The sequence below is a fragment of the Rousettus aegyptiacus genome, unplaced genomic scaffold (assembly GCF_014176215.1).
Source record: "Rousettus aegyptiacus isolate mRouAeg1 unplaced genomic scaffold, mRouAeg1.p scaffold_m13_p_1, whole genome shotgun sequence".
Lineage (NCBI taxonomy): Eukaryota > Metazoa > Chordata > Mammalia > Chiroptera > Pteropodidae > Rousettus > Rousettus aegyptiacus.
Window position 1 is genome coordinate 146,199,608 of NW_023416284.1, and position 23,728 is coordinate 146,223,335.

General features: G+C 33.6%; 1 protein-coding gene and 1 pseudogene across 3 annotated transcripts in view; one reads left to right on the forward strand and one right to left on the reverse strand.

The window, feature by feature from the left end:
- Positions 1-23,728, forward strand: part of RPF2 (ribosome production factor 2 homolog) — a 28,635-nt gene that overhangs the window by 1,574 nt on the left and 3,333 nt on the right. For 2 of the 3 annotated variants that reach the window (XM_016137000.2, XM_036220965.1), the window contains exons 2-8: positions 972-1,104; positions 3,046-3,083; positions 4,346-4,385; positions 5,536-5,617; positions 6,268-6,344; positions 9,347-9,446; positions 16,471-16,573. In XM_016137000.2, coding sequence (XP_015992486.1) covers positions 972-1,104; positions 3,046-3,083; positions 4,346-4,385; positions 5,536-5,617; positions 6,268-6,344; positions 9,347-9,446; positions 16,471-16,573 — 573 coding nt within the window. Of the gene's footprint in view, positions 1-971; positions 1,105-3,005; positions 3,084-4,345; positions 4,386-5,535; positions 5,618-6,267; positions 6,345-9,346; positions 9,447-16,470; positions 16,574-23,728 lie in introns of those variants that run through there. The other variant, XM_016137001.2, reaches the window with a different exon arrangement.
- Positions 7,498-7,617, reverse strand: LOC118606873 (annotated as a pseudogene).

Genomic DNA, 23,728 nt, shown 5'->3' on the forward strand with positions numbered 1-23,728 from the left:
GGAGTGACTCTATAAAAGTGCCAATCATTATTATTCCCCTTCGGTGGCAGTAATGTTTGACTTCCTCAGCAGTGATGTTGGAGTGTGATAGTGTATGCTTCCGGGCAAAAATTGTGATCTTAAACCTGGAGGAAAGATAAGCAATAATTAGCCTCCCTATGTTTAGAGTTTGATCAGCAGTTATTGTGCAATTCTTTGTGTTGGATTATGGGTTGTAGTTTGACTACTTTCATATTGAAGAAAAAAATAAAGGAGTAAAAATAGCAACAGTATTCACTTGAGTCCTTTTTTTGTTTAATAAAAGATTTAGAAAGAAGCAGTAATAAAAGAATGCTGGGAATATTAAAATGCAAACCATTTTAGAAAACTAGAAGCTAATAAAATTAACACTTTTTTCCCCAGTTATCTATAGTCCCTTTATTTTATTTATTATTAGCTTAAGGTATATAGCACAATAGTTAGGCATTTATATAATTAATGAAGTGATCCCCCTGATTACTCTAGTGCCCATCTGGCACTACACATAGCCATTACAGTGCCATTGACTATATTCCCTATAATCAGCATAATACTCTCTAGGTCCATCCATGTGGTTGCAAATGGTAAAGTTTCATATTTTTAATGGCTGAGGAATATTCCATTATATGTATGTACTGTAATTTTTTTATCCAGTTATCTATTGATGGGCACTTAGGTTGCTTCCATATCTTGGCTCTGGTAAATAGTGCTGCAGTCAACAAGGGGTGCATAAATCTTTACAAATTAGAATTAACATTTAATAGTAATAATTGAATATCTTTTACTAATTATCTCCCTAAAAAGTGAGGTTTTGTTTAGTGGTGGAATCCTAACTGAAAAATGCTATGTAATGTTTCTGTTGATTTTTAAGATTTTGCATATTACAAGGTCTGGTTTTATAATATGAGGAAAATATTTTAAGTTGTTATAAATTGTGATTTTTTTATGAACAGAAAGCCCAAAACGAAAAGGGCCAAGAGATTCCTTGAGAAGAGAGAACCAAAACTCAGTGAAAATATTAAAAATGCCATGCTTATTAAAGGGGGAAATGCAAATTCAACAGTGACAGAAGTACTTAAAGACGTGGTATGTATATATACTTATTTTTTAAATGGTATTGATGTCATTTTAGGAAATTTTCAGCATACAGAAATAAATACATAGATAAGTTTTCTTTGCCTTAACTGCTAGCGTTAGAGAAAAGTTGGAGATTATTGGCCTTGTCAAGGCACTGATTATTGGTTTTCCTTAAAACAATTGATTTTCTTAGTAAATTTCAACTGGTTTCAATTACTAGAATTTGGTTTACTCACATTTAAGGAATATATCTAATTTATAAATTGAAATAATGTCATATTACTATATACTTATTCCTTTACCGACACCAGTTACTGTCTTAGGTGCTGGGGATTAATAGATGAAACATATTCTCTCCCTTCAGTGAGCTTAGTGAGGGAGAGAGACAAGTAAAAAACTATAGCACTGTAAACTAAGAGCTGTGCTAGAGGCATGCACAGGATGGAATGGGAGTCAGAATTGGAGCAAGACTGGAGAGAGGAGGAGAAGGGTTTCCAAGGCTGAAGAAGAAGCTCGTTCAGAGAAAGCAGTGAAGGAGCATGATGCATTTGGGGAACTGCAAATAATTGGGGATGGCTAAAGGAGAGTGGGCTAGATGAAGCTAAAAGAACAAGCAGGGGTCAGATAGTAAAATGGAGTTTGAGCTTTATTTTGAAAGCTCAGTGGAACCAATGAAAATTTTAAGTGAGATGCGATCATTTCAATCATCTTGGCTAGAAAGGGTTGAAGTAAATATAGGAAACTTTAAGTCTTTACTGTCAGCCAAGTAAAGAGCATCTGGAGTCCAGTGATGGCAATGAAAGTGGGAGATATCAGAGAGACTAGATGTTGAGGGTAGAAGAGTTTGGGCAGGCACAGTCTCTAGGGTTACCTAGTAGGTAGTTGAATATTTAGACCTCAAGTAAAATGGGTAGAGTCTTTGAGTTAAATAAACTCAGTAAGTAACTGAATAAATTTTTAAACTTGACTTAACGTGCATGTTAAGTGCAATAGTCAGTTCATATATTTGAATGTCTAACATGCTCATCCTTTTTGTTTGTGTAAGTGTTATTTTGTTGATGGGATACTGCTTCTGTCCTTCCAAGTACCCCGTCAGTGCAATTAATCTGCATATTTAAGTAAGCTCTAAGAGCAGCACAATATTACAGATTATTGCAGTAGTTGATACTCATATTGATGACTCTTGAATCGTCAAGGAAAGGTGGTAATGTCTATTCCACTGAGGCAGCGAAACATTTAATCAAGAATCATTATGAGTTTTCATACTTAAAAAGATAGCTATTATTGGTGAATTTCTTTTGTTCACCAGTTCTGATAATGAATGATCATTTTACCTTATTTTTTATTTCCCTTCATTTATCCCTCTCTCTAAGGCAAGATAATGCCTTAAATCTTTATTATTCCCTATGGTAGAGCAGTACAGACTATATAGGTAGTAAGTGATTATTATTCGGTGGATAGAAAGAAGTAGGAAAAAAAAATAAAGGTTGAATAGCAAGAATTTTTTAAAGGGCTATATTTAAAATGGCTAGTACTCTGTCATTGTGACTGTTTCTCAGTTCTCATATCTGCAGACAACATTATTTCACTTCCGTCAGTCTTTCCTGATGAGGTTAATTCTTACTTTTTTCCCCTGCTCTTCGACTCTCAAATTATTTACCTGTAAAGAATGGAATAGGTAGAATTTAAAGAAATAAAGGGAAGTATTTAAGTTGGATAGACTATTAAAAGGGCATAGAAAATTTTAATTAAGAAAATCCCATCTAAGTTAGAATATTAAGCTTATATTGCAAGTTATTATAAGTGGTCAGAAGGGAGCCAAGCAGAAGATAATCAGAATAGAATTTAAGGACCAGAGTAATCTTATATAATAACTGTTATAATGATTTATATTTACCTCTCCTTTTCAGAATATGTTTTGTTTTAAAAGCTATGAATTATGTCTTACAGTATGCACTGAAAAAACCCTATGGTGTTCTGTATAAAAAGTAAGTCATAATTTCTTTTACTTTAAATTATATTGTTCCATTATAAAAGTAACAAACCATTTTATGCAAGATTTTGAAAAATATTAAAAAAAAAATTACAGCAGTTCCTTACATACAGCTATTTGTATTTTTAAATTTTATTCTTTCCAGTCTGTTTTCATTCGTATTTAATATTCTTATATAGTTGTAATTGTAGCAAGTTTGTTATTTTAAAATAATTGTAGACTTACAGAAAAGTTACAAAAAATAATAGAATTCCCATGTATCCTTCTCTTAATGTTATATCTTGCACAACCATAGTACAGTTGTCAAAACTAAGAAATTAACATTGGCGTAATTGGTACAAATTAACTAAATTGGATACTTGATTTGATTTGGACCAGTTTTTCCATTAATGTCCTTTTTATCTTCCAAGAGCCCATATTGCATTTAGTTGTCATGTCTTCATAGTTTCTTCCAGTTTGTGACAGTTCCTCAGTCTTTCCTTGTTTTTCATGACCTTGATACTTTTGATGAGTATTTGTCAGTTATTTTGTAAAATATCCTGAATTTTGGATTTGTCTCAGGTTTCTCATGGATAAATTGAAGTTATGCATTTTTGGTAAGAATACCACAAAAGTGATGTGCTTTTCTTAGTAAATCTTTGGGAGTACATGATGTCATTGACCTTAGTTAAAGTGGTGTCTGCTGGGTTTCTCCACTATATAGTTACTGTTTTTCTCTTTGTAATTAGTAAATGTTTGGAGGAGATACTTTGAGACTATGCAAAGACTGCAGATAATTCCTTTTCTCCCCACCATTATCCCTTTGCTCACTGTGTTCCAATGGCACTTGCCTTTTTTGTTTCTTGAATAGTCTAAACTTTTTTCCATCTCAGAATCTTTATTCTATTCTTCAATTTTCTGTGGCTGACCCCTCATTTATGAGGTCTTAGCCCAATTATTTTCCACTCTTCACATTGACACTATACCCTATTTTATTTTTGTCACAACAGTTACTACTTTTTGAGGTTGTTTATTTTTTCCACTCTAATGTAAGCTCCAAGAAATTAAGGTGCTTGTTTGGCATGGTATAGTATTCCTAGCCCCTAGCACAGGGCTTAGCACATAATAGGCACTAAATAAATATTTGAATGAATATCTTTCCAACCTCTTTTATGATCATTTGAATATGAAATTATATTTACTTAATATATTACTTAATTGTTATTGGTGGATTACTACGATTAAGATAATTAGGCTCACATTTTTTAATATTCTTAGGAAAAATATTACAAGACCATTTGAGGATCAGACATCATTGGTAAGTGTGAAAATCTGATTTAAGAGAGCATAGCATGTAAGTAATCATTCAGACTATTTAGTACTCTTAATTTATACTTTTTTAAAAATTTGAAATCATCCTATATGAGGGAATTTTGATATAAAATGGAAAGCAAATAAGATTTTTATACTTTCAAGTATTACTATCGGTCTTACATTCCACTATGGCTAGTATATATTCACTGCTTGCAAGTCTATTGATAGAATTTTTAAAAATCGAAATTGCATTTTAAGTACATAATTAATGGATTATCAAAAGGAAGCTTGTTATTGGTCTTTTTATAAAACAAGTTTGATTTTTGAAAATCTGACTTTTCTTTCTTTGGATATTTTTAGAACAAAGAACTCTACCTAAATTATTGCTAACAGTTATCACTTACCTTACTAAAGTTAATCAAATTCCTGTTTTAGTGTACTGGCAGCCAAAACTAAATGAAAAAGCCTGGTGAATGAAATCAGAGGTTAAAAGATGGTATATAGTAAATGGTAAATGATGAATGGACTTTGAGTATGTGATAATACTGATTTCTTTCTGAAGAAAATCTTACAGGAGTAAATGGTTAATTTTTTTTGGGGGGGGGGGGTTAAACTGTTTAAATTGACTTTATAAAAACAATCAGAACATGACTATGTTCTCCTGACAGGAATATCATTACTTGTTTTTCTTCTTTCAGTTAGTGAATTTTAAAAAAAGAACTTTTAAATAGACTCTCAATAATTAATTAGAAGACTAAAATGGACATCTTATCCTAATGTGGTAACTAACTTCAGTAAAAATTATAATATACTAAGAAAAATATTGTCAAAATAAATATTCAGTTTTTTACAGAATTTCTTATTGCAGTTTTTTGGTAGTAATTTGGTGACAAGATCATGAAAATAAAAATACAATGTAACCCAGAATTCTCTCTATTCCATCCACCACTTTCCAAGGGCTGATATTTTGTGACACCACGATGCTTTTAGTTGAGTGACTACTTGGTAGCAATGTTATATTATAGAATCTGTAACATTCTGTATTTTAACTTCTACTGAAAAAAACTGATACTTTTAAAAAAAAATTCAGATGTACAGTTCTTAAGTTTCCTATATTTATTCATTGCTTGAATGGGATTTCTTTGGTTTTATAGGAATTCTTTTCAAAGAAATCAGATTGTTCTTTATTCATGTTTGGCTCCCATAATAAGAAGCGGCCAAATAATCTAGTAATAGGTAAGTATTATTTTCAATATTTTTACTTATAGAGTCACTTCTGTTACTAAGATTAATTGATGGTGTTGAGGATTTAGGAGTAACTAGTAATCTCTGAACCAGTATTTTTATTTTCCCTTGTGAGTTTGAATAAACTTTTTTACCTGTCAGTCTTCAGGGAAAGAATGGGCATATAAATATTACCTCAAGTAGTAGATATTTTTCTAATATTAAACATATATATCTCAAATCAGTATTAGAGTTAGAAAATGAAGTAACATTCTTACCTGCATAAATTAAACCTTTACTAATAAATATCTATTTAATGAATACATTTGAAAAAGAATCCTTGTCTTAGTGTATTGAGACTTGGTCTGGCATGCTCACTGGCTTGAATTAAGCAAGCCCTTTACCCTCTCTGGGCCTTTATTTACTTTTCTATGAAATAAGGGAGTTTGGCTAAGTGACCTTTAAGATCCTTTTGAGGGTCAAGATCGCAACAATCTATTCTAGATAGAGTTGAAAATTTAAGAAAGAGGAGACATGTTTGAGGGATATATAGAGAAAGAAACGAGGCAGATATTAGGACATTTTGAACATATAGATAAGTGGGTTTTCATATAAGGGGGCTGTTAGGGAAAAATAATGCTTAAAATGTATTTTCCTTCTAGGTCGTTTGTATGACTACCATGTGCTAGATATGATTGAATTAGGTATCGAGAAATTTGTTTCTCTGAAAGATATTAAGGTAAGATACTTACTGATCATAAAAATAAGCGTTTTACACTGTTGCTCTTGGGCTATAGTGACATCTTGTGGTGAAGAGTGCTGATACAGTTTTTAGCTTAAAGGAGAAAACTTTATTCTAGTGTGCTCTAAGATAAAAGCACAGTTTCATTTTTAAGAAAGAAGAATATATTTATATACTATAACACTTATAGATATTCTGGCAGTGGTTACAAAGTTTTGTCTAGGTCCATGGTTTAAGTATTATCCTCTCCTCAGTTATCATGGCATCTATTTTATGGAACTTCAGAGATACCAGAATTTCAAAGTGAGCCTTATTCTAAACCTGGAACTTCGGCCAATTCTGTAGTATTTTGGCTGCTAGTCCATTGGTTACTGAGTCATATACATAGGAAATGGTATAACCAGTTAGGACTCAAGGACTTTGAAAGAATATTGAAGTTTTTAATGGAAAGTTATATAATTACTCTTAGTTTATGGGTCTTCGAGGGTCATGGTATAGTTGAAAGAATTATAGCAAACATATAATCACCCTTTTTCCCAGCCTCCTCTAAAAAAGGACATACTTCCAGATTTCCCATGGGTTTGAAAAAAGGCTCTTACCAGATCTCCACTTAGCTATACCAGCTTTCTCAGGTACAGGGTTGAATAGTAGCCTTATTTAGAGGGCAGAACACTTGAGTTTGAGGCCTCTCTTGGCCATTTAAATGACATTTGTGACATGATAAGTCAATTACTTCCCTGACCCTCAATTTCAATCAAATGTTAATTAGGTAGAGGAACATCAAATGAGATAATGTGTGTGAAAATTCTTATCAATCAGAATGAAGTATTGGAAGGTGTTTTGTAAAGTGTATAAACTCATGAAGCTTTATTATGCATGGTGAAAGCCATCATTTTATTACAGTTTCTCTTTGGGGCTCTGCACAAATCCTGGAGATAAGCAGTAGATCCCCATTTCACCTTTACCACTGCTGCTAGCTTGGTCACCAGTTAGTGGGCATGAGCATGATGCATGTATGTATGCCGACCCCTGTATTCTTTCTGCTCCACTTCCAAAGCAAAGAAATACTTCAGTCACTGTGCAGCTTGTAAACTGGACCACAAAACAAAACTGTTAGTGTTTGTCAGGTTTCATTTTTTTTTTTTTTTAACACCTACAGCACCTGGTATTCCCTACGTGGTCTCCCATCCAAGTACTAACAAGGCCTGACCCTGCTTAGTTTCTGAGATCAGATGAGATCAGGCATGTTCAGGGTGGCATGATTGTAGACGAGGTCTCATTCCTAACAAGAACCATTTAAACTGAATACTAAACTTTCACTCATGGAGCCTATCCATAACTATAAAGTACATTAGTTGGTGAAAATATGCTTACATTGGTAATCCTTGCATAGACTGTTAGTCAGCCCTTCACTTTTTACCTTATTTGGTTACAGGCTTATATTTTTAGTTTATTTTGGAGTTACTGGTTTTGTACACTTTCTTCATATTTATTTCCTCTTTACTCTGCCACTTCATTTTTAAGACATCTTCAGCAGTTATTTCTTGTCTTACTTGCCTACTTTTATTGCCAAGCTCATCCCTCTGTTAAGTAATATTAGATTATACTCTACCAGGAAACTGATTATTCCAAGAGCCTGTTTTCTAAGATGGTCAAACTTCTAAGGATGGTTTTTCTGCATAAAAATTTAAGGCTCATTGATTTTATTTTAGATAGTATGAAATATATTGCAACTATCTGGATATTTTATTTGGAAAGTTCATGTATAATTTATAAGAATTATTATTTTTTAATTCAAAAAGTTCAAGAACTACATAATTATAGTATTTTCAGTATACCGTATCATAGTATTTTACATTTTTAGTAACTTTCAGACTAGTGGAATAAAGCTCATCTGTTGTTTCTTCTAGTTTCAGGGTTTTCACATTGTGAAAAATATCAGTGATCTATGTGTTAAGTACTATTTCATGTAACTTGTTTAGTTATATTTCTATGATGTGTATATTGGATTATGATTTAAAATAGTATTTTTTATTACTATACATGTGGTCAGGATGGTTTGAAAGGTGATGTTGCCTCACTTTCTCTTACCTACTTGTATGTACTTAAATAACCCCGTAGACCCAGGGATAGCAATAGGAGGGTCGGGTGGGACATATCTTGCACATTGGGTATGGAAACTCCATTTAGGCCCTTGATCAGACAGATGACAGATCTTAGACACATCTCCTAAGTATAGAAAGTTAAGGTTCAGGGTTTGGAAGCAGAATGTTGAGAGAGGGGTCGTGATGAACAGGGAAGCAGCAGGTGACCTCTGGTCCTAGGGCAAAGGGTGTTTGTATTGTTTTTTTCTTCCTTCTTCCCTTTCTTCTTTATCTCCTGGTTTCTTTTATTTGTTTTTTTGTTTTTTGCTAGATTTGGATAATCCTTTATTGGTGTCAGAGCAGAGGTACTAGAATCTGGGATGCTTAGACCAACAACTATTCACCTTCTTCTGTAAATTAATCCTTCAGTTAAAGATTGTTTTTCTATTTGATTTTCTTTCATTTTGATGGCTTTTCAATTTAAATCCTCTTATTACTCACATCACATTCTTCTTGATATAGAAAATCTAGAACTAGACAAAAATCTTTCTTGTATTTTGTATTTACTAATAGCTTCAACTCTGCAGAGTGAGGATTAATGCATACTTTAGCTTGTATAAAATTATTTTGCTTTTCATGTGAATGTTTAATCGGTACTTTCATATAAAAATAGTTTATGTGATAGGAAAGGCACAGTGGTACAAATAATTCAAAGAAATTTATTTTGACTCTAGAATGTTCACTATTAAAGGTCAATGTTTGTTTTGTAGCAAGTTTAGCATTTTATTTTATTCTTTGCATAGAATAATGTTAAAAAGTAGCTTAAGTCATTCATTGACCACTTATTAATTTGGCAGTGTGACAGAATAGGAAAGATAATTATATAATTATAATTTTTTTTTTTTAATTTAATAGAATAGTAAATGTCCTGAGGGAACAAAACCCATGTTAATATTTGCTGGTGATGATTTTGATGTAACAGAAGACTATAGAAGGCTAAAAAGTCTTCTTATTGGTGAGTATTGTAATACTTTAGGGTAGCTTAAGTTGGCAATCTAATACTGTCAGTAGTGGCATTTTGCCACTTCACTCTAGTTAAATAGCTTTTACTTTTTGATTTCTTTTTTCCTTTTCATTATTTTCTTTATTCCCCACTAGCAGGGGAAAATTAAAAGAATGTTGTCTGTAGATCATTATTATTTTATAGTAACTGTGGTATAAACCTATTTATGTAACATTTTATACTTTATGAAATGCTCATTCCCATATCCTGTCATTATTGACATCATTTAGTTAAATTTAGAAAATTGAAAAGTTAAAATTTTAAGATTGTTATATATCATTCACTTCCAATTCAAAAACCTTTACTTGTTTTTCTTAGTCTGATATACAAGATTTTTCACATTATAACTTGCTTTCTTTATTTCCAATTTCCTTCCCCCCTTTTCCATTAAAAGTAGCTTTTTAAACATATATTTTGCATATTCTTATAGTCATTTCTGATTTCATTCTTACTTTTCTGGTTTCTTCCATTCTTGCAAATTTTGTTTCTTTTCCAGAGAACTTTCAGTGACCTCCCCAGCTCCTTTTATTTTGTTATTGTTATCTTAACTGGCAAGCGTGTACTAGGTACTTTAAATATATTGCTTCATTCTCACAATAATCTTGTAAAGTTGTTTTGCAGATAACTTATTCTTAGTGAACTGCACTAGTTCCTAATGATTTATGTAATGATTATACCCTTTCCTATGTGTTCACAAATCATCTTAAAATCCATTGTACAGTTGTTGTTATTGTCTGGAATTGACATAAATTTTACCAATTTTATATCCCATTTTCTCCCCTTTTTTGAAAAGCTCGTGTTCTCCATGATTTCTTAAATGTTAGTAATATTTAATATTCTGTAATCACATCTGCCAGCTCTTTTCTGAAAAGTTTAGTTTGTCCCTAGAGATACAAATACTTCTGATACTTAGCAACATTATCTCGTTTAAATAATTTTTTCCATTTAAGCTTTTCTTGCACCATTCTTACAAGCTAGGTCCTTGGTTGCCCTTGTGGATTTTTATATACTTTGCCCTAGATCACTTGTGAAAAGTTTGTGATGTATATTTTATAAATAGATTAAATTGTAGACATGCTCTTCATAAATTCGAGTCGACCAAAAAAAGTTTGTCTATAGATACATTTTTTTCTTTATTGGGATTATGGTGTTATTGTTGGGATTATAATTTTCAGAACTTCTCATTTCTTATTAATAATGGCAATTTTTTTTTTCTTAGTTTCAAGCATATAGTACATTGGGTAGACATTTGTGTAGTTTATGAAACAATCCCCCTGAATAATGGCTATATTTTAAAAAAAAACAAAATTGAGTAACACCGCTGTAATCTGTTTAATCCTTTCTAAAGCTCTTGAGTTTGGTGAGCCACAGTCATTACCAAAGCCTGAGCTTTTTTGCTTCTGCTATTCATCTTGCCCATGGTGCAGTTCCCTGGCAGTCTTTGCTATAGTTTCTTACCTGTATTTTTCATGAATTAAAAATAAATTATACATGAAAGACAATGACCAATATTTCTTTTAATGTTATACACCCCAAAATATCAAAAGTGTTTTTTCAGCTAAGATTCCTATTGCTTGTACTCCATCAGCCCAGATTCCTGCCTTTTGTCCCCTAGTTCTTTCAATTAATTATTAATTGTCCGTGAGAGTAGTACTTCTGTTATAGCAGAGAGGGCTTTTGTTTGCTTTTGTTTAAATGGTTTTTATAAAAACTTTATCTTATTATTTCTTGCTTCCACTAGATGACAGGTATGAGCGCATAATGCAGAGATGATGGGAAGGGAGTGAAAACCAAAGGAACTTGGGGAAACAAGAATGAAAGAGAGGAATGAAGTGAGATTGTTGGGCACCAAGGAAAGTTGAGTTTTTAATATAAATATGAAGTAAGGCAGTGGCAAACTTCTTGGTTTATGTTTTATGTTCTAATGAAATAATAAAATAGAACAGTAGAGAAAGAATTTTTATCAAGGGCTTTTTTCCTTCTAGGAAGTGCTTTTTTTTTTTTTTTTTTTTTGTAATTGGCCAGAAAGAAAAGTTAACTTATTAACTCAGTATTTTCATGGCAGGTACCCATTTTGTTTATTCTGAATTTTACTTCTCTTTTGCTTTCTTAAGTATATAGATTTGTAATTAATCTTAGCAGGTCTTCTTCTTCTTTTTTTTTTTTTTTTAATAAAGAACCAGTAAATATTTATTTTTAGAGTCAGTTCACTCTAATTTTTATGGTTACTTTTTTATGTGACTATTCCTTGTATATAGAGATGATAGTAAATCAAGTAATAGGTCAGTTTTACTAACTGTTCCTTTAAGGCATACCTTAAATTTAACTCCCTAATTGGATTGCTTTTTCTTCATTGCTTTATTATCAGTGGTCATGTCTGTATCAGTGGACATCGTTTTAATTTTTTTAACCTTTCTGATTTCCTAATTCGTCTTCTACTCAAAAAATATATAATAATGAAAATAACTCATAGATTAGATCAGGTAATTTATTTAATTTAATCCCTTTACAGCTCTACAAAAGTCATTGTATTAAGTCTGCTCAGGCTTCCATAAAAAAATACCATAGACTGGGGGGTCTAAACAACAAATTTATTTCTCACAGTTCTGGTCGCTAAAAGTTCAAGATCAAAGTTTCTGGTGTGGACTCTCTTGCTTGTTTCTTGTTATGTACTCACATAGCTTTTCCTGTGTGTGTAGGGGGGAAGGATGGGAGGGAAGGAGAGAGACTTGAAAGAGGTATTCTATTAGTTTCCTTATAAGGACACAAATCTACTGGGATCCGGGCCCCACCCTTATGGCATACCTCATTTAACCTTAATTACTTCCTTAGAGGCCCCATATTCAAATATAGCCACACTAGGGGTAAGGGCTTTAACCTGTGAATTTTGGAGGTATACAGACATTCATTTCATTATGGTAATATTATTCCCATGTTGTAGATGAAGAAATTCAGACCAGTTATTTGTGCAGAATGAAGAGCTAGTAAGTGGTAGAATCAGGAACTGATCTAGTCTCTGACTCTAGCTCTCCTGATCTTTTCCATCAACTCCTTGGTAAAACTCTTGTGCCCTTTCCCAATGCATTTACTCATGGACACAGCCACATTTGAAATCTTATTTTTGCATGGAATTGATCTATGGGAAAAAAATGTCCAAAGTGGGGCTTTCTTTCTGATTATAACCAATTTATCTTCTATCTCTTCTATCTCTTGAGTTCTGTTAACCAGGTTTTTATATTTATTTCCATACTCATATCTTTCATTTTACGTCAACCATCATTTCTGCCCATTCTAGAGTCAGCCTCTTTTTCAGTGTTTTGAGGTTAAAAGATACACTTTAAACTGTCACCCCTTTGATTTTCAGGCTCCTTTTGTACTTTTATTTTTTTCAAGCTTGTGTTTTTTTTAAATGCCAGTTTGTTATTTCTTTTATACTATATATGCATAACTTTTTTTAACATTTTATTTTTTTTATTTTTTCCTCCTCCCCTCTGGTAACCACTAGTCCATTGTCCATGTCCATGAGTCTACCTTTTGCACTTTTATTGTCCCAATCCTGGAATCAGCTATTGCTCTGGGAGTCCTAGATTCGTTTTTAAGTGAGAAATTATTTTAGAAATCACAGTCCGGGTGCTGTAGATTGTGTCTGAATTGGTCATTGTTTCTAGGCTTTTTTAATGGACAGAACTGTGAAATATGTTTGTTGAGATAAAATATATTCTGAGTTCATATGAAACTTCTTACTCAAATTTAAGACAAAAGGATCTTAATTTCATTGATGTCACATAGGTACCTTCTTTCATCCATGATAAAAATCTAGATTTTCAGTGACTTCACATAATTATGCATTTACCTTATACTGTAACTATACATACAACAGTCTCAGAATAAAATACCTAGATTACCACTGATGATACAAATATTGAGTGCAGCTGAAGGTTTTTTTTGTTTTTGAGTTTTTTTTTTTTTTTTTTTTTTTAATGCAGTCTGTTTCTATAAGATACAACCTTGGGGTAAGATATGGTCAAATTATTGTGTTTTGAAGTCACTTGAAGTAGTTCTTTTCTGTATGATTATTCCTGCAACTCGGTATATAGGTTCATTTTGTTTTCATTTTTATGGATTACTCGTTTTTTCATTTTAAATTGCTTTAAAAATAACCTTTGAAGTATAATTTAATTAAAATCAAGTACAGATATTTAGAGTTAAAATTTGATGGCTTTTGACAAAAAAGCCATTGTACACCTGTGAAAACACTGCAGTCAAGACAGAACTTTTGCATCATCTCTCAAAATTTCCCTGTGCCCTTTTATAATCCGTTCTCTTTCTCTATTCTAAGCATACATTGAGTTACTTTCTGTCATTGTAGATTAGTTTGCATTTTCTAGAATTTTAGATAACTGGAATCATACAGTATATACTTTTCTTGGCCTGGCTTCTTTCGCCTAGTATGTTCTGAGCTTCATTTTCCTGTGTGTATCAGTAGTCATTTCTTTTTATTGCTGAGCCATATTCTATTTATAGCTATTCCACAGTTTGTTTATTCCTTCATCCATTGATGGACATTAGCTTGATTCCAGCTTTCAACTGTTACCAATAGTGCTGCTATAAACACAACATTATATAGAAATTTTTGTGAAGGCATGTTTTCATTTCCATTGGGTAAAATATCTGGGAGTGGAATGGTAGAGTCATTTGACTAGTATATGTTTAAAATTTTAAGAAACTACCAAACTGCCTTCCACCATGATGGTCTCATTTTACATTCCCACCAACAGTGTATGAGAGCTCCAGCTAGTCCACCTTGCCAATACTTGGCAGACCATTCTTTTTAATTTTAGTTAATCTAATGGGTGTCATATACTGACTTTGGTCCAGTATTCAAAGTCAGCATAAAATAAAGTAGGGATATTATTGCAGTTTTAGTTTGCATTTTCTAATGACTAATGATGTTAAAGATCTTTGCATATGCTTATTGGCCATTCATATATATTTGGTGATACTCTGATTTCTCTCTAAATCATATATCTTTGGTGAAGTGTCTATTAAAATTTTAGCCTGATTTTTACATTGATTGTCTTTTTAATATTAAGTAATAGGTAAGGGCATATGTGTGTGAGATAAATCCTTCGTCTCTTTGTCTGATATATGGTCTTTGAATATTTTCTTCCAGTCTGTGGCTTACTTTTTTTTTTTAATTTTTATTTTTTAATTAGAGTTGACATTCAGTATTACTTTATATTAGTTTCAGGTGTACAGCATAGTGGTTAGACATTTATTTCATTTACATTTGCCTCTTGTTTTAATGATATTTTTCAAAGAGCAGAAATATTTAATTTTTGTGAAGTTTCATCTATTTTTTTCTCTCATGGTATGTTCTTCCTGTGTTTTGTTTAAGAAACCTTTGCTTATCCCAAGATTGCAAAGATTCTTCTCTTATATTTTTTCTTGAAGTATTAATAGTTTTAGGTTCTACATTTAGATTTATGATCCATTTTGAGTTAGTTTTTATGGGTAGCATATAAAGGTCAACATTCTTACCTTCGTTTCTTTTTTTTTTCCTTTTAATTCTTGAAAACTTATGAAAAAAGCATATATGCCTTTAAGGTTTGCATCACAAAAGCTATTTTGGGGAGACCGGAATATACATGTCTTGTTCCCAGAATGACTTTGACTTCAGTAATGCCCCCACAATGAGTGGGGCTTTATTAATTTGGCCATTGACGTAGCTTCAGATTTTGGCAAAATCATGGGAAAGCTCATTATTAATTATGATAAAAGTTTTAATCAGAATACCTTGTAAAAGTATATACTTGGTTTATAAAAATATTCCTGAGGAATTTTTGTAAAAAAGTAGAGAAATGTGGTATATACATGTACAAACACATTTTTGTCTATTTTATGCATATTAGTGCTATGATTTTCTTTTAGTTAACCACAAGAAAAAGCAAACAAAAGATGTATATGTTCATGCACATAGAGATAATTTCTATTTTATGAGCTAATGGGAAGAGGGAAAAAAATGCCGGTGACTACAGATAGGGACAGAATGAAATTTTCTGATTACTACATACCTGCCTTGTGCCAATTCTTAAGTAATTAAATTGGATAAACTTTTATGTGGAAGTTTTTCTTGGCAAAATGTTATTTGTGTATTTACATTTATCTTCCTTGACATTCAGTCCTCTTAGCTATAAAAAGAAGAGACCAAATTCCATTGCGGTTTTCCAAACTTTTTTCACTCATGTACCACGTTCATGTAGTATCCACAATTTTGTTCACATGAGGATTTTTCTTTTAAGTCCCCTTTTTAAAAGGAAACTTTGTGTTCCCACCATGAGTGGAAAATAATATATGATAAAATAAATAATAGTAAATGTTATCTACTCATATAAAATTTAAAAGCATCTCATGTGCCACCAGTAGTATTCCCACACTGTGGGAAAACAGCCTACTCACTGATCTTGATGGTTATTTTCTGATTTTAACAATTTAGTTTGTTATCCTTTGCTCAAATAATTGAGATTTTCTGTTAAAATTTTCTTGCTTGTTGCCCCTTTCCATAAAACAAAGGCTAGTTTGATTTAATAGTCAAAGTTTGAACAGCCACTTTTATAGAAATTTGCCATCTTAACCTACCTGTTTTAACAGATTAAAACTTTATGCCTTGATTTGCATTTTTTAAAAGATTAATATCCATGGTAAATATGATGCCGAGCATTGGCCTAAAGAAAGAACTTCAAAACCGAAAAATTAAAATGGCTTAGTGAACTAAACACAGAAATAAAGTCAGGAGATTAATAAAGGGGTGGGACGGAACAGTCAGACCTTTTTCAGGGATTAGTTTTTGCTACCTATCCTATTCTTTTACATGAGTATTGGTACTAGCGCTTTTAGAATGTAGTTATTTGTAATTGAATTTTAAAATCATGTTAGTCTATTTTTTAAATAATTGTATAATAATATGTACTTTTAGATTTCTTCAGGGGCCCTACAGTATCAAATATTCGCCTGGCTGGTTTAGAGTATGTTCTGCATTTCACTGCACTGAATGGGAAGATTTACTTTCGAAGCTATAAGTAAGTGCATTTCTTAGCATGTTTTTGTTAATCTCTATGGTTAGCATTTTAGTGTGACTGTTTTATAGAGTTCAAACTTAGTATTGGTGTCTGGCCAAAAGTTTATTTGGAATGTTCGCAGAATGGCAATAGCATGCCAGCTCCGTGCTGGTCCTCGTCTGCCATTCCTTTACTAACTTCTGCATCTGAAACCCTACTTTTCCAGGGTCCTGGAACATCTAACGTGGCACTCCCTCTGAGTTTAGAACACTAATTTAGTCATGACCCTCCCTACTTTTATGCAGTATCTCTTTATTTTTCTTGACTGGATTTAGAGCACCAAGCCACAAGACTTAGGACAGCCAAAGCAAATTTCAAAACTTTGAGTCTAAAAAATGGAGTCTGAAAGGAATAAGATTCAGTGGCTAGATTTATTTTACCCACCTTTTTTAGCCTAGGTCTTCTACCCGTACCCCCATCACAATGTAAACCTTAACAACCTGATTTTGTTTTTATTAAAAAGCTCAATGACATGCTACAATTGTGCCTTTTGAGGTAAATATGATTTATTTTCTTAAAGTGTTGGTGCTGGTTGATAGAGTCCACTCTTTCCTAGAGAATACATTGACTTGGAGAGACTGTCTTCCTTTGAACATTGAATTTAGACTGATGTTTACTTTGAGCTGTGGCATGGCAGTGCAGCCTGAGAGCTGACAGCTGTGTTGAAAGCTCCTTCTGTGCAGTGGTGGTGTTTCCGCAACCATTTGTAGAGTTAGTTCACCATTTCATCCATGGTTTTTAATTTTTATCTTCACAATGGAATACATGGTTGACTAGCTTATGTCCAGTGAGAGTCCAAATAAAACTAGATATTCACTTCCTTTGTCAATCATTTCCTTCTTTGTCTCAACTGTATCAAGTCAGAGATACTCAGTTCTTTTTACCATATGACTAATACCACCACTTATGTTTTTGTTTTACTCTTTTTAAAATAATAATGATAATAGAAAGCAAAATACAATAAAATATCCACATGACTGTAAGGTGTAATTAGGGATTTCATAGTCATTTTTTAGCTAATTGAGAGCAAAAGCCCGTTAAGTCTATTGTTTGAATTTCCCAACTTGATTTTGGGGCTTTTAAGAATGTATTTTATTATAGTTGGTGATTCCTGTTTAGAGAACAAGAAATAAAAGGTGAATAATCACTAACAAAAATTTTTTTGAAAACTTTTGTTAAACAAGGAGACCCTGGGTATATCAATGAAATGAATGATAACAATAACCAAAAACTATTTGATAGTGAACAGCTTTAAAGAAAGTATTAGAACTTGTATTTAGTGAAAAAGATTACTTTGTAAAGAAAGAAGCACAGAGGAAATAAACTGGACAGAAAATTAGCAAATCAGAATTAACAAAAATTAGCGATGTAATTATACACATCCACTCACACACTTATTTATTTTTTATTTTTTTATTTTTTAAAATTAAGTTTATTGAAGTAACATTGGTTAATACAATTATATAATTTTCAGGTGTACATTATAATTTGACATCTGTATATTCTATTGTGTTTACCATCCAAAGTCCAGTTTCCTTCACCTACCATATATTTGATCTCCTTTATCCACTATCCTCCTCCTATCCCCTGATATTTGACCCCCTTTACCCTGTCTACCTACCCCTTCTCTCCCACTCCCTACCCTCTGGTAACCATTAGTTTATAGTCCATGTCCATAAGTCTCTATTTGTTTGTCCTGTTCAGTTGTTGCTTTTAGGTTTATATTCCACGTATAAGTGATATCATGTGACTTTCAACTTTTTCGATCTGGCTTATTTCACTTAGCATGATCATCTCAAGGTTCATCCAGGTTGTCGCAAATGGCAGTATTTTATCTCTTCTTATGGCTGAGTAATATTCCATTGTATATATGTGCCACACTTTTTTAGCCATCTATCGTAGGACACTTCGGTTGCTTTCATGTCCTGGCCACTGTGAATAATGCCGCTATGAACATCGGTGTGCAAATATCTTTATGGATATGAATTTTCGAGTTTTGGTGGTAAATACCCAGTAGAGGGATTGCTGGATCATATGATAGATCAGTTCTTAGGTTTTTGAGGAATCTCCATATTATTTTCCATAGTGGTTGTACCAATTTGCAGTCCCACCAGCAGTGTATGAGGGTTCTTATTTCTCCACATCCTCTCCAGCATTTGTTATTACTTGTCCTGTTGATTATAGCCATTCTAACAGGTGTGAGATGATATCTCATTATGGTTTTGATTTGTATTTCCCTAATAACTAGTGATGTTGAGCTATGGATTTTTGAAGGTTGATTTTGTATCTAGCTACTTTACTGTATTTGCTTATTGTTTCTAGTAGTGTTTTCGTGGAGTCTTTAGAGTTTTCTATATAGAGAATCATGTCATCCACAAATAGTGACAGTTTGACTTCTTCATTTCCTATTTGGATGCCTTTTATATCTTTCTCTTGTCTGATTGCACTCACTAGGACCTCCAATGTTATATTGAATAACAGTGGCAATAGCAGACAGCCTTGTCTTGTTCCTGATCTTAGAGGGAAGGTTTTTAGTTTTTCACCATTAAGTATAATGTTGCCTGAGGGTTTGTCATATATGGCCTTTATTATGTTAAGGTACTTTCCTTCTATACCAATTTTATTAAGTGTTTTGATCATAAATGGATGCTGTATCTTGTCGAAGGCTTTTTGTGCATCTATTGAGATGATCATATGATTCTTATTTTTTAATAATATATGGTGTATCACAATAATCGATTTACTTATGTTGAACCATCCTTGTGCCCCTGGGATGAAACCCACTTGGTTTCCAGTAGATGGCGTCTAAGCCTCTTGGATCCCTGCTTTATATAAACCCTTAAAAATGCCTTTTTAAAAGTTTCTTGTAGATAATTAATCACACTTGCTACCCTCAGTTTCAGTCTCTGTCAGTGTCAGTGACAGTCTGACAGCATTTGCTCAGATTCCCCTGGGGCTCTGTGGTGATTGGTCTCAGAGGGTAAGAGGTGAGGAGCCTTTTAGGTTGGGAGTTGGGGGCTGTGGCTCAGCCTTGGTTTTGCAGCCACAGCCGTAAAAATCAGCTGTTTTTCTGCGGCCCTGTCTTGCTTCTCTGCCTTCTGCCCTGATGAGTGGGCTCTGCCGCCGGCCAGCCATGAGGAGCTTACAGCTTTCCCAGGCAGTGCTGTTCAGGGAACTCGCTGCTCCTTCTTCCCTCACCTTCCTTCTACAGGTAGCTCCAGCCACTGCCTGACACCTGGGGTTCTGACGTGTGGTAGCCCTTAAATGCATATCCCACGCTCAGACGTGCCTAGTGTACAGTTTGGGTGTTTTTTGTTGAGTTTTAGTTGTTGAGGTTATTGTTGTTTCAAGGGGAGAGATCTGGGGATGTCTTTACTCCACCATGTTTCCAAGATGTCTTATCCACTTTTTTTTAAGAAGACTATAATTGCTGGAATCACCATTAGGTTAGCATGGCAGCTCCTATAAATGTTTGAGATTTTATTTATTTGTTTATGTATTTATTTATTTACCTTTTTAAAATAAACTTATTTACTTAAATTAGTTTCAAGTATACAGTACATTGGTTAGGCATCTATAATGTTCATAAAACGGTCTCCCCAATTGCTCCCTCCCTCCCCTGGCTCTCCACTTAGCCATCATATTAATAATGCTAACTGCATTCCCTCTGCCATGTTGACTGTGCCTGACTATCATCTACTAATTTGTACTTCTTTAACCCTTCACCCCATTCTCCCAGCCCCCCTACCCTCTGTCTGTCACCAAATTGTCCACTATATTTGTGAGTCTGTTTTGATTAGTTTTGTTCATTTTGTTCCTTAGATACAGCACATAAGTGAAATCATGTAGTATTTATCTTTCTCTGTCTGACTTATTTCTCTCAGCATAATAACCTCTAGGTCCATCTATGTCATTGCAAATGGTAGGATTTCATTGTTTTAATGGCTGAGTAATATTCCATTGTATATATGAACTAGATAATTTCTTTATCTAGTCGTCTCTTGATGGGCATTTATGTTGCTTCCATATCTTGGCAATTGTAAACTGCTGCCATGAATGTTGGAGTTGCATAGATCATTACAAATTATTGTTTTGGTTTTCTTTGGGTAAATACCCTGAAGTGCAATTGCTGGGTCAAAATGTATATCCATTTTTAATTTTTTGAGGAACCTCCAGACTGTTTTCCACAGTGGCTGTACCAATTTGCAATCCCATCAACAACGTATGAGGGTTCCCTTTTCTCCCCATGCTCGCCAACACTTGTTTTTTGATTTATTGATAATACCCATTCTGACAGGTATGAGGTGATATCTCATTGTGGTTTTAATTTGCATTTCTCTGATGAATAGCAACCTTGAGCATCTTTTCATATATTTGTTAGCCATCTTTATTTCCTCTTTGGAGAAGTATCTGTTCAAGTCTACCCATTTTTTAACTGGATTATTTGTTTTTTTTGTTGTTGTTAAAAGTTTGAATTTTTAGCATTGGAGAACTCTAGTATAAAATTTTGATCTCAAGTGTTCTAGATGTGGTAATGCCTGGTAGCTATTGATTTGGAGTAGAAAATGGACAGTGTGATTGACAGCAACCTGCTACTGGGAAAATCACTAAATATGTGCATCAGCTTAGCCTACAGGGGCTGTGCCACACTTGGGAGGAGAAGAAAGAGGTGGTTCCAAGAATGAGCATCACCTCTGAGCCTAGTAACCTATTTTTGGCCTGTGCTCAGGCACATGATATGGGCAGGTCACTTCTTGGGGCCTCTGTTTCTCATCTGCAAAGTGTAGCAGTACCATTTAGGTAGTTTAAGGTCCCTTTGAGATTGATCCTTCATAAGAGTGATAGGGGTATGGACAGAGGTGAGAATATGCAAACTTAAAATTGGTTTGTTTTTTTTTTTTGCCTTGTTAATTTGGGTGTCAATTACAGCATCTGACTTAGCATGGCTCCTTGGACTTTTGTGCAAGCTGTACTACTGAGTCTCTTTCTTTTACTGTGAATCAACCCTTAAGCAATTGGTAAAAGGTAATAGATAGTATTCTCATGCATTATTTGTGAAAGTTGGTAAGGCTTATAAAATGGTTTTGAGCTTGGATGAAAGAAATTCTGAACATGAAATTATATTAATATATGACCTCTGACCTGACCTTCTGGGGGAATAAACATATCAGTGTTACTGACCTCTTCCTGTATATCCTATAATAATTAATTCCTTACGTATGAGTGACCATTTCCATTCCTTGGAGAACTTTATTCACTATAGGGCCAGAGCCATTAATATGAAACAGAAAATTTTTAATGACTGCCACATATGCCTTTGCAATGAATGGCATTGGTTAAGTTTTATAGGGGAGAAATATGCAAAACAGGAAGTGTTAGCATTCTTTTAAAAGCAAACACAAGTAACTAGGCAAGGCAAGGAGTTTAATGAGAACAATGTCAGCAGGAGAGAAGGACATAGAAGGGAGAAAAATAAGGGAATTACAATGTGAAAAGAGTGGTAATGCCAGTCTGTCTTAAGAAATATGCAAATAATATTTTTAAAGTATATAGAAATTACCAATTAACGTATATAATAGCCTGAGCCCATTTGAGAGGGAAGGAACTGGGTTTTCTTTGTCTTTGTGTCTCTGTATCTTATACCATATGGTCTTACAAAAAATGTCACTTTCAATATAGGGCTTATAGGGAAAACAAAACAGAGCTTGAGGTTAGGATGTTAGGTGGAGATTAGGCATATAATGTAAAAGTTCTGGGCAGTATGTATTTGGTTGGAGATAGGAAAGCCTGGAATTGAAATGTGTACAGTAGTCCCCCCTATCTGTGGGGCACGGGTTCCAAGACCCCCACTGGATGCCTGAAATCAAGGACAGTACTGAACCCTAATCAACTTCTTCAGCTTGTCAGTTTCTTCATCGGCAAACACAGCCTCTCTAGTAATTTTTATATTTTCAGTGCAAACCTATTCCTGAATCTGTACAATCATCCCTTACTTGCAGTAAGTGGCTTGGTGTCACCTGTTTGGGAGGTCTCTCTTGCTGAGGTGTTCGTTAGGTTCAGTGCTTTTGGGTGCAACACGTTGCCATTAGAACAGGTTTTCTGTTCATGTCTTCAACCCACAAATGTAATGTTTTTTCCATCTTAACTAGGCATTTACACGCACTGTGGCTGTAACTTTTGCAGTTTTTGGTATGAAAGCAAAACTAGCACAGATTTATCATGCTAAGTGAGATAAGCCAGACAGAAAAAGTTGAAAATCACATATCACTTATATGTGGGATATAAACCTAAAAGCAACAACTGAACAGGACAAATAGAGACTCATGGACATGGACTATAAACTAGTGGTTACCAAAGGGTAAGGAGTGGGAGAGAAGGGGTAGGTAGACAGGGTAAAGGGGGTCAAATATCAGGGGGTAGGAGGAGGATAGTGGATAAAGGAGATCAAATATATGGTAGGTGAAGGAAACTGGACTTTGGATGGTAAGCACAATAGAATATACAGATGTCAAATTATAATGTACACCTGAAAATTATATAATTGTATTAACCAATGTTACCCCAATAAGCTTAATTAAAAATTAATAATGTACACTGGAAAATTATATAATTGTATTATATAATTGTATTAACCAATATTACCCCAATAAGCGTAATTTAAAAAAATACTAGCACAGATTTTTTTTTCCTTTATGATTTCATATGTTCAAGATTCATTCTTATTGTATATCTTAGAAACCTCAGCATATGATCTTTTTTCTTTATTAAGTGGCGAACCTTTTACCTTTTCACTTAAAGGAAGCACTTTATGACTTCTCTTTGTCATATCTGAGTTGCCCGCATCATTCCTTGTGCACTTTGTGGCCATTACTAAGTAATATAAACGTTACTTGAACACAAGCACTGAAATACCGTGAGTTGATCTGAAGACCAAGACAGCTACTACGTGACTAATGGGTGGGGTGTGTGTACAGCATGGAGACCCTGGACAAAGGGATGATTCGTGCCGTTAGCAGGACACAGCCAGGCGGTGCAAGCTTTCATCATGCTACTCAGAACAACATGTAATTTAAAACTTATGAATTGTTTATTTCTGGAATTTCTATTTAATATTTT